General features: G+C 40.1%; 1 protein-coding gene across 5 annotated transcripts in view; it reads right to left on the bottom strand.

The window, feature by feature from the left end:
* Exoc2 (exocyst complex component 2) overlaps nt 1-12,190 on the bottom strand; it is a 180,306-nt gene that overhangs the window by 136,981 nt on the left and 31,135 nt on the right. For 4 of the 5 annotated variants that reach the window (XM_052726869.1, XM_052726873.1, XM_052726872.1 and 1 more), the window contains exon 2: nt 3,094-3,254. In XM_052726869.1, the coding sequence (XP_052582829.1) occupies nt 3,094-3,211 (118 nt within the window). In that variant the 5' untranslated portion in view covers nt 3,212-3,254. Of the gene's footprint in view, nt 1-3,093; nt 3,255-5,414; nt 5,485-12,190 lie in introns of all 5 variants that reach the window. The other variant, XM_052726870.1, reaches the window with a different exon arrangement.

Here is a 12,190-nt window from a genome sequence, read left to right as displayed (position 1 = left end):
TAAAAGCATGAATACGAACAATTAAAAACAAACAAACAAAAAAGCCCACATTTCCTGTTCCAAGAGACACAGGCGGTGGGATGACAGACAGTGCCTGACAGACACAGGGGTTTGTTGACTCACCACTACTCCACTACATCTCCCTGGTTTTCTTTCTGACACCTAAGACTTCTGTTAGACTGTATTAAACTTCTCCCACTCAGCAGAATTAGAACAAGCAAGGATTCCAGCTAAGTCCAGGCCACTCACATTACTTCGACTCTAAGACTTAAATGGTTTCCAGAAAGCACTGCTACCATTCCAAGTTGAAGTTACTGACACAGGGTGATAAAATACACAGAGACATTTAGCAACCATTTCCTAAAGGATTCTAAACTTAGTCATGTTCTAAAAAGAATCTGTATGTGCTTCTTCCACTGTTCAGTTACACACAGTCTTACTGAGTGGACTGAACTGGGTATTGAATGTATTTCATGCATAGACTAGAACACAGTGACTCATAGACGCACTCTAGGCCACCACTGGATTACTTAGTTCTTACATCTCTACAGCAGCTGCTCAGTGGTAGTTTATCTGCTTTAGTGTTTTTCTAACAAAACTGTCACTATCCTAGCCTTTCATTCTTCAGCTTCCCAGTAAACCAGCACCCCAACTCAGGCCCATCTCCATGCCCTGACAAGGAGCAACTGAAAGCAATGCCCAGCCAGACTCAACTCTTAACTGCCAGAGCATGGTGTAGAAACACAGTATTGTAAAGCACATTTATAACTATCCTGCCAGGTAACAACTCTGTAATTCAAACTGAGGAATGGGCAGAGTTCAATGTACTTCGTGTGAGTAACTATGAAAGATATCGAGGAAGACACAGGGGGCGTCAACTACTCAAGAACAAGGTTATGCATCTGCTCATACCTGTTTTCAAGGTTCCTTTGATTTAGTATCTAATCTGCATTTTACTCCAAAGATTAATAATCAGTACATAATTTAGATACAGATTCCAACAATTATCCTCAATATCACAGAATGAAAATAGATCATCATGTGATCTTTCTTTATTTCTTAAGCCCATTTTTTTTGCTTACTTACAAAAACTAACAAATCTATCTCATGAAATATAATAGCATCATTTTTTATTATTAGGAGAACACTGGAGTTTTTTGTTGACACTGTTCAGTGAAACAGGGTCTCACTATGTTGTGCTGCCTGGCCTGGAACTCCATGTTGACAGGCTGGGCTCACCCTCACGGAGATCTGCCTCCTCTGACTCCCAAGTGCTGGACTCAAACGAGCATACCATCATTTCTGGTTTAGCCTCAGGTTTTAAAAAGTAACTTGACTAATACAGGTGTCATCTCAGTTAAAACATGGAAATTATTTAACAAGTTGAGTTTGCTCTTTTTTAAAAATGGTTTCTTGGCAACAGATGAGACAGAGTAAAAACTAAACCAGCAAGGTTATGAAAGTAATATCCATTTGGTCACATAAAAATAGCACCGTCCAAAAATGAAGCAAGATTAAATGTACAGAGACTGTTAACTCATATTTTGACACCATAGGTTACAATTTTAGTAATGAATTCCATCTATAGGTATGTTTTCATGCATTCCAAGGTTTTCCCCCCAACACAGATAAAGAAACAACTAGACTGAACTATGTCAAAAGCCAAGACATTGACTTAGGGCTGGAATGTGGCTCCTTCAGTAGAATGCTTGCCTCACACATACAAAGCCCTGGGTCTGATCCTTCAAACAGCATACATCAAGCATGGTTGTGCATGCCTACAATCCCAGCAATTGGTAGGAAGAGGCAAAAAGATCAGGGTCATCCTCTTCACTCACTTATCTTTGTAAGAATAAATTTAAAAGATGCTTCCTAACTATCAAAAACTATGGGGGGGAGACAAAAGAAAATTATACATAATATAGTTAAATAACACTAGCAAAGAGATTATCTGAGAAGCACAAACCTCAATTATTAGCTACAAAGCTAAACTTCAATTTGCTTTCTCTAAAAAGGAAATTTTTCTGGATAGTCAAAAACTAGTCATCAGCAATTAACATGGGAAGGCAGCTCCAGCTCAGACTCTAGTTATGAAAACAGTCGAAAGAACGCCAAGTCTAGAAAGAACTCATGTGAAAGATTTAGAACTGTATCCAACAGCATGGACTGAGAATGTACCTCTACACCCTCCTTTGTAGTTCATATATCGATCATAAGATTATATATTAAATTCACCCTCTAGCCCAACTATCCAACGTTCACTTCTATTTTTAAAGCAGTATTTAGCTTTTATCATTAGCAAAATAAGCAGGACACTCCAAGTTGAAGGAGCAGGAACAAATCTCAGCCATGACAAATTTCTGAAGGATTTGAAGAAAGATGGCATAAAGATCATTGATAAATAATGACTTACATACACACACACACACACACACACACACACACACACACACACACACACACACACACACACACACAAAATGTAGTGATATTTTGTTGTACTCTGTTAAAGCTTGCCTGAAGAGCAGAGGACAGAGCTAGCCACAGAGTTAGACATAGAGGTCAGGCAGTGGTGTCACACACCTTTAATCCTAGCACTTAGGAGGCAGAAGCAGAGATCGGTCTGAATTTCTGTGAGTTCAAGGCCACACTGGGCTACACGAGATTAATCCAGTCTAAAAGAGAAACAGAGCCAGACAGTGGTAGCACACACCTTTAATTCTAGCACTTGGGATCCCACACCTTTAATCCCAGCACTAGAAAGCTTGAAACAGGAAGTGATATGGCTGGCCAGAGAAAGGAATATAAGGTGAGAGGAGAAAGGAAGTTTGGCTCTATCAGGATGAGGAGTTGGTAAAAAGAGGTGGTGGCAGTGGCTTGCTCTGCTTCTCTGATCTTTCAGCTTTCACCCTGCTATCTAGCTCCAGGTTTTTATTATAAGACCATTTAGGATTTGTGCAACAACAACAAAAAAAGAATTCATTTTTATTCAGGTCATTTTATAGAGATCACTACTTCAAAACTATGTATCCTACCTTAACAATTCAAAATAAAACCCAGCATGCCACAATGCATCAGAGGCCATGCCCTTACCTATAAGGTCAGTGGGACCAGTACCCAGGTTCTCCCCTCTAATTGTGACCTTGGTCCAAGGTATCCCTTCATTCGGAGAGATGCCTGTCACAAGTGGGGGCTGCCGGGATCGAGACATTGTGCTTTATGTAGCAAACACGTGATCAGGTTATAGAAACAACCTGTTAAAAGAAAAGAAGGAAGATTAGTGCCAATTGATGTAACACTGACTACAAGCATACAGATGTTTGACAGTTGGTATCAACACATAAAAAGAATTCATTCACTACAGTTGTAGAGTTTTGATTGGTTTGGCCATTCAGTGTATCCATCAACATTTAATAAGATGAAGTTTATGCCGGGCGGTGGTGGCGCACGCCTTTAATCCCAGCACTCGGGAGGCAGAGGCAGGCGGATCTCTGTGAGTTCGAGGCCAGCCTGGTCTACAGCAGAAGATCCAGGAAAGGCACAAAGCTACACAGAGAAACCCTGTCTCGAAAAAACCAAAAAAAAAAAAAAAAGATGAAGTTTATGATGGCTACTTGTTAGCACTGTGAAAAATATTCCAAAGAAACAAAGAGCTAAGCCCTGCATTCCAAACATTTTCAACATAGTGTCACTGTGTAGCTCTAGGCCTACAGAACTAAATCTCAAATACACACATAAAATCATCCTATTGTTCTACTCTCCAAGTTTTCTCAGAAACATACTCTAGTTGTAATTAAAATACATTTATATTCTAATAAGTGTCGGAATTTACTTCATTTTGAATTATTGTACAGTTTATGTTTTCTATCACACACTAGATACATATACATACAACTCATAATACAAATGTCCTCATATGAACTACCAATGCTTTCTGAAAATTTATGGCATAGATTTATGGGCAGAAGCACATATTTCCTTACAGATTAGAACAGGCAACATGAATAAAATGCACATTGGGAAGTCAAATGGAGGTATGCTCAAATCCTATACTTGGATTTACTAATTCTGTTCTAATTGAGTGGTGCTTTTTTTGTATGCAAAATGAAGCTAATGGTAGAACCCATTCCATAAGGTTATCACAGAAATTACATAGAAAATCCTTAGAAACAGAACATGGCATATGGGAGGTAACTAATAAACCCTGCCTTCCCCAAAGATTCGGAGATTTAGATGCTTCAGAAGGTAGGGACCAGACTCACAGGCAAAAGCAAAAACTTGCATGATTATAGACCAGGAAGCTGGACCCTGGTTCCCTCTTTCCTTCTACATAGTCAGGTAGATCAGAAGTTTGGTTTCTTAAGTCATAGGATGGGTGTGGGAGGATCAGGACAAGTTGAAAACAGGGATCAGAGGGAACCTGGGTAGTAAAGTGGAATCCTTAAACATCTCCTGCAGCCTGCAGAACAGTGAACAAATATACCAAGCTGACTTTTGAGATGTGTAAAGGTTAAAACCTTCCTTTTTAAGAAAAGAAAAGGGGAGGTGCTGTGGGATGGTCTGTATGTCAAATGTGTTGCTGATTGGTCAATGAATAAATCACTGATTGGCCCGTGGCCAGGCAGGAAGTGTAGGTGGGACAAGGAGGAGAATAGAGCTGGGAAGTGGAAGGCTGAGTCGGGGAGACACTGCCAGCCGCCATCAGGACAAGGAAGATGTAAAGTACCGGTAAGCCACAAGCCACGTGGCAAGGTATAGATTAATAGAAATGGATTAATTTAAGCTGTAAGAACAGTTAGCAAGAAGCCTGCCACGGCCATACAGTTTGTAACCAATATAAGTCTCTGTGTTTACTTGATCGGGTTTGAGCGGCTTGGGACTGGCGGGTGAGAGAGATTTGTCCTGACTGTGGGCCAGGCAGGAAAACTCTAGCAACACACCTCCTGTTCTTACAGCACTGTTCCTGGTGTGAGAACCCATTCCACTCTTCTATAGGAGAAAAAAAACCCAAAGATCCTGCATGAACATGTCCCCAGCTATCACAAGTAACATATAGGTAAACTATGCACACACAAACTAAATTCAATCAGTTGTCAACAGTCTCACTCTAAAATATAGGACAATCCACAAATCAAAAAAAAAAAATACATGGGAGAGAGAGATGGAAGACAAACACATTGCAAGGTTACATGTGTTGAACTGTGACCTTCCCATGTCCTTCATCCAAACTTAAGACACTTAAGTCTAAACCCAGATACCTCAGATTGCAACCTTGGAAACAAGAGACTTCAAAGGGGTAAGAAAGATAAAATGACGTCACTGGGGTTCTATAATTCAATATGACCAGTGTCCTTAAAGAAGCATTCAGGAAACACGCTGAGAGAAGACCATGTGAGGATCCAGGAAAACATCACCTGCCAGGCAAGGAAGGAAGAGCCTCCAGGGAAACACAGCCTGACCACATCTTGTCCTGGGACTTCCAGCCTGCAGAACAGTGAACAAATGAATTTCTTTGGCTAAGACATTTGTCTAAAGGAATTTGTTATGGCAGCCATAGCAAAAGAAGGTAACAAAAGGATTAGAAAATTTAAAAACAAATGATTATCTGCTAAGAAAGAAAACTTTTTATCCCTGAAGGGAAAGTATGCCATGAAAAAAAAAATTAACACACAAAAAAAGAGCTCTTAAAAAATTCAAAAGGACCGGGCGGTGGTGGCGCACGCCTTTAATCCCAGCACTCGGGAGGCAGAGCCAGGCGGATCTCTGTGAGTTCGAGGCCAGCCTGGGCTACCAAGTGAGTCCCAGGAAAGGCGCAAAGCTACACAGAGAAACCCTGTCTCGAAAAACCAAAAAAAAAAAAAAATTCAAAAGGAGCAAGATTTACACAGTCCTAATAATACAGGAAAAGCTCACTACTTTGTACACCGGAAGTCTCCAAGAGGCATCCGTGTATTTAGGAGACAAAAAGGAAAGAAGGGGGGACTATTGCTTAAGCTTCTGCAACAGGAGGCTGACAGATAATGTCCAAAATTAACTGTCGAGAAATGGGAGGTGAGAGGAAGAGGCATGCAGAGTTGAGTGCCAGAAGACAGGGCTCCGGGAGTCGGGCTGGGCTATATGATCAAGTATTTGACTAGCCTTCCCCCCTTCGTTTCTGGAAGGGAAAATTTAATTTTTAGGACTTCCCAAGCAATGGACGAGGATGTCTTTGGCATTATTGAGCCCCTCAAACCAACAAGATGACTGTGACCTGCCAGGTGGCCACGATTCCAGGACTGAAGTCTTGGGCAAAGTGAAAGCCATGCACCTACCTATGGAGAAGGCCTGGAAACATGCACCTACCTATGGAGAAGAAGGCCTGGAAACATGCACCTACCTATGGAGAAGAAGGCCTGGAAACATGCACCTACCTATGGAGAAGAAGGCCTGGAAACATGCACCTACCTATGGAGAAGAAGGCATGGAAACATGCACCTACCTATGGAGAAGGCCTGGAAACATGCACCTACCTATGGAGAAGAAGGCCTGGAAACATGCACCTACCTATGGAGAAGGCCTGGAAACATGCACCTACCTATGGAGAAGGCCTGGAAACATGCACCTACCTATGGAGAAGGCCTGGAAACATGCACCTACCTATGGAGAAGGCATGGAAACATGCACCTACCTATGGAGAAGGCATGGAAACATGCACCTACCTATGGAGAAGAAGGCCTGGAAACAAGTTCAATCACATAGCCAATGACTTAACGACACCGATGCAAATTCTTTTACATACAAAATAGCCTAACACCACGTTTTTTTAAAGCCAAATGCAATTACAACTCATTCAACTAGGATGATTTAAGGCTATCTTGAATCCTCTCCTTTCATGTGGCACCTTCCCCTGATCAAATAAACAGTCAAAACCTTTCTGTCAGAATCTAAATGTCAATCTCTCTTACCTAGTTTAGGCTTTTGTTCTTTTCTGGTTGCTCTGCCCAGTACCCTCCACTCTCAGAAATGATCGGTTAGTTCTCCAATCAAGCACCTAATCAATTTCATCTTTTGTAGTTGGATATTTCTCAGGTCCCACCAAGCCCCCACAGTCCCATGTAGTGCGTAGCTGTTCCAGCTTTGACCTGGAAGTACTACCACCATTGAGGCTTCGGTAACTGTCATGCCTACAAGGCAGGGCCGAGACAGGAGCCCTTAAGACCCCAGATCCGGATGTGCTGGCTCTCTTGGTTCCTGGATCCCGGATGCTGGAGGTAGATCGAGCAGAGTTCTCCAGAGAACACCACTGGACTGCGCTACACCTTTCCCAGACCCTGTAACCTACCCCTTTACTTGTAAGTTACCCCACAAAATAAACCTCCCTTTTAACTACATGGAGTTGACTTAATACTACAACCAATAGTCCCGTGGCCTGCTTATAGAATAATCACTCAGAAGCTTATATTAATTATAACTGCTCGGCCATTAACTCAGGCTTATTACTGACTAGCTCTTACAGTTAAATTAACCCATAATTCTTATCTATGTTGAGCTACATGGCTTGGTACCTTTTCTCAGTTCTGCCTTGTCATCTTGCTTCCTCTGTGTCTGGCTGGCGACTCCTTCCTCTTCCCAGAATTCTCATCTGCTTGCCCACCTATACTTCCTGCATGGCTACTGGCCAATCAGCATTTTATTTATCAACCAATCAGAGCAACACATATTCAAAGCATACTGAACGACATCCCACAGCAATCCTTGCTTTTAAAAACCTTTGTAAGATACCCACAGTTCACAAAATACTTTGTGCTGTATTTAAAACTTGTCAGAACTAGACTCTTCTACCTCTCCTCATCCATTTTCAGCCACTTCATTCATACTCAAAACCAGAATAACAACCATTTCTAAAAATGCTAAAGATGCTCTACATCTACAGCAGCAAATGGTTAGCCAATTCTTAATTCCTTACGTAAACATTAACAAACACATCCATTTCATTAATATGCAAGTCAATATTCATCCTTAATAATTGGCAAAATTCTGTATCAAAAGACTGTTTCAAAAAAATTCTTTTTTTTTTCTTTTCGAGACAGGGTTTCTCTGTGTAGTTTTGGTGCCTATCCTGGATCTCGCTCTGTAGACCAGGCTGGCCTCAAACTCAGAGAGATCCACCTGGCTCTGCATCCCAAGTACTGGGATGAAAGGCATACGCCACTGCCCGGCTCAAAAGAAAACTTCTTTATGCTTTGTTATCAGAAAGTGTTTATATATCAACTTTATGTGCCTACAAACATCTCAGTAAATAGAGGTCACAAGCAGAAAAAGTGCAAAATCAACTGTACTAAATCAACTCAGCACTAATAACTGAGGTTAATTATATTAGAATTAGCATCCATATATAAAAACCAGTTGTTTAGGGCTGGAGAAATGGCTCAGCAGTTAAGAGCACATACTGCTCTTGCACAGGACCCAAGTTTGGTTCCAAGTACCATGTTGAACAGATCATAACCACCTTTAACTCCAGTTCCAGGATGATTTGATGTCTTTAGCCTGTGTGGGCACATGTACTCACATGCACATACATATACATAATTAAAAATAATACAAATGAACCTTTAAAATTCAGCTATTTAAAATATTCTAGGAGGAGAACTATTAGAAAATAAAAATTTTTCAAATTCTATTTACAAAATACAGATGTAGTTCAGCTGATAATGCTTGTCTAGCATGCATAGAGACCTGAGTTGAATCGCCAACACTGCATAAACTGAGAGTGGTAGCCCTTGCTTGTAAGTTCAGAACTTGAGAGATACAGGCAAGATGATCAGAAGTTCAAGGTCATCCTTGGCTACATAGTGACTCTGCCTGGTACGAATGAGCCTTTGTGTCAAAAAAAAAATTTTTAATTGGAAATATGAGCAATGAAACATACAAGAACTTATACCAAAAAAACAAAAACAAAAACAAAACAAACAAACAAAAACAAACTATGAAAAAGGATAGGTAAAGATCTACATCACAATTCATGGACCAGAAGTTTTTTTAAAACTGATTTTTTTTTCTTTACTTTAATAAGTTTCCTGGGGAGGAAAAAATTTCATTATATATATAACTAAGTAGCTTATACAAAGAATTGGTGCAACTTAATAGCAAAATATTTTTTAAATAAGCAGAAGATTTGAAGACACTTCACAGAAGATAAATAAACTCAGTTTGGGGATATGATGGCACACATCTGTAATCCCAGTACTCAGGAAGCTGAAGAAGTAGTCTGGGCTATACAGTGAGAACCTGTTTCTAAGTAAGTTTTATATGAATAATATAAACATATCTATAATGCATAAGTTATATAACTAAACATGTATATAATGCATACAATTGGTAGAAGTACTTAGGCATTTGCCATAGTGAGTATTTCAAGCTGAAATCACCTAAGAAATGATATCTTCAGAAAGGCCATGTGCTCTGAATCACCTTGTATACAACAAACTATTAAAATTCTTTCCAGAAAGATGGCCCTTATGTTTAAAAGAGGACATATATAAGAAAAGCTCTGACACACTGACATGCTCCAGTAAAGAAGTGGTCAAGGAACATGGTCCAGTAAAGAAGTGGTCAATGGAGACATGTCAAGGGTGTAGGGACCTCACTAGAAGACAACTAGTGTCCAAACCTGGGAAAATTTAGCATCCAAAGGAAATTGTCCAGGTGGCTCTCCTGTTCTGTCCCCCAGTGTTACAATATTAGGCCCAATACATGAAAGGTCTCTCTTGGGTGTCCCTGCACCCCTTGCCTGCTTTTAAAAGCACACACTGAAGAAAAAAACAAAACAAAACTAGTTGCAATAGATTCTCTATGTTTTTAAAACATACAACTCTATCCTAGTAATATAATCAGTGAACAGATTCACAGAATGATTACTGTGGAAAGTCTTTTACTATCCTATGACCACTAATACATAATTACAAAGAAAAATCACTCAGGGAACACTAAAATTAACAAGTACATGGTTTAAAAAATGGATAGTTACATAGCATTTAAACATCTCCCTATAAATGAACTTCTAAGGGAAACTGGTATATCACCCAAACCAAATTAGTAAGAATATTATATAAACCTATAATGAAAAGCAATTTTATACAAGAATTGCAAGGTACACTCAGAAAGTGCCAAGGTCAAGGAAAAATTTTAGAAGACTGAGTATCTATCCTCTGTTGGTGGATCCACTTACAGGACATTAGAGTCAAATATTCATTACATCTAGTAATGATTACTGGATGGGATCCCAGATCAGGACATTTTCTATCAACTACATAACTGGAAGGATTGTCACCTACTGTATTTGAACTTGGGATTAGGCAGTATGGTATCAGTGTTAAACTTTCTAAAGCGGATAATGGTACTGTGACAATATGAACCCATGTGCTTAGTGATTCTATACTGAAGTATTTAGGAAGTGATGTACTTGATATAACTGCACTATGCAATATGAACCCTATGCTTAGTAAGTGCATACTAAAGTTTTTAGGAGGTGATGTACTTGATACAACTGTACTGTGACAATATGAACCCTGTGCTTAGTGACTACATACTAAAGTATTTAGGAAGTGTTTTCTTTATTTTCTGTAGCTGGAGAGTTTTCTCTCTGGATCCCACCAAGCCCTGGCAGTCTGACAGCCCACTTATAAAATAAACACACAGACACTTATATTATTTAAACTGTTGGTCTAATGGCTCAGGATTCTAGCTATCTAGTTCTTACATCTTAAATTAATACGTGTTGGCAAAAGTTTCTACCTAAAACCTGAGGAAAAAAAAAAAGACTCTAAAACGGAGCTAAAAACAGTTCCTAGTTGTCTCTCTCAAGTTAGCGGCAGCCTGAGTGTTTAAGCTACTATGGCAGGTTCCTGGTGTGCGTGCTCGACCTGCAGTATGGCGGGAATGAGGCCTCTGCAAGTGGCACATTAAGCTGTGTGGTGGATTTAGCCTTTGCTAGTACAAAACAAAAAAAGAGGTTTCTGGGCTACACGCTACTTTGAAATAAGCATAGACCCACTATTTCTGAGAGTTGATGGTTCCCAGAGCTGGTGGAAAATGTACCACCGCCCTGTTGGGAAGCTTAAGTGGGTGGAGCCAGCAGCCACAGCGCCATTTCAATCTTAGAATGCTGCAGTTTAAAGCAATAGGTTCAAGGTAATATAAAAAATAAGCCACGTAAAGATAGCTATCACACAGAGAATCTGGATTATGTTCTCTTTGATATTCGTAACTGAAGAAAAACATTTGATTGTAAAAGCTGTTGAGTTATGCCAAAATGTATACTTTAAAGGTACCTTGACTTCAAAATTTGGATGTAAGGATATGTTGCTTTGGAAAGGAGACTCTGCTCTTGTTTCCACAGAAAGCCAGAGGCTATGGATTTGTTCCAAATTAAGATACATCAGATTTGACCAACCAAGACCCCCTGAAAGGTCTCTGATGACACCATGGCCCAGATGATCCAACATCCAGAACCGTTTCAAGGCAACTGGCTCAGACGATACACCCTCACGGACTACTCCATAATCCTAAAATTTTCTTTGTGTCCCCATAAGATACAGCGCCCCCCTCCAGCAGGAAGTAGTAAGAGAAGCTATACCCAAATTCCCAAATATACCAAGCTGTCTTTGGAGATGTGCAAAGGTTAAAACCTTCCTTTCTAAGATAAGCAAAGGGGAAATGCTGTGGGATGATCTGTATGTCAAATTGCTCTGATTGGTCAATAAATAAAACACTGATTGGCCAGTGGCCAGGCAGGAAGTATAGGCGGGACTAACAGAGAGGAGAATTGAGGAAACAGGAAGGGAAGAGAGGCACTGCCAGCCACCACCATGACAAGCAGCATGTGAAGACGCCAGGAAGTCATGAGCCACGTGGCAAGGTATAGATTTACAGGAATGGATTAATTTAAGATGTAAGAACTAGATAGCTAGAAGCCTGAGCCATTAGGCCAACAGTTTAAATAATATAAGTGTCTGTGTGTTTATTTTATAAGTGGGCTGTCGGACTGCCAGGGTTTGGTGGGATCCAGAGAGAAAACTCACCAGCTACAATTTTCAAATGGCATCAGACAAAATAAACAGGTAAATGGAAAAGATAAAGAAAATGGGCCCAAAGGGAAGTATGTGATAATCTGGTTAAGGGCTTGGCAAGAACTGTTACTTTTAATATTCTT

The sequence above is a fragment of the Peromyscus californicus genome, unplaced genomic scaffold, assembly GCF_007827085.1.
Source record: "Peromyscus californicus insignis strain IS unplaced genomic scaffold, ASM782708v3 Scaffold_8__1_contigs__length_139910024, whole genome shotgun sequence".
NCBI lineage: Eukaryota > Metazoa > Chordata > Mammalia > Rodentia > Cricetidae > Peromyscus > Peromyscus californicus.
Note: the sequence above shows the minus strand (reverse complement) of the source record. Positions and strands in the feature narration are given on the sequence as shown.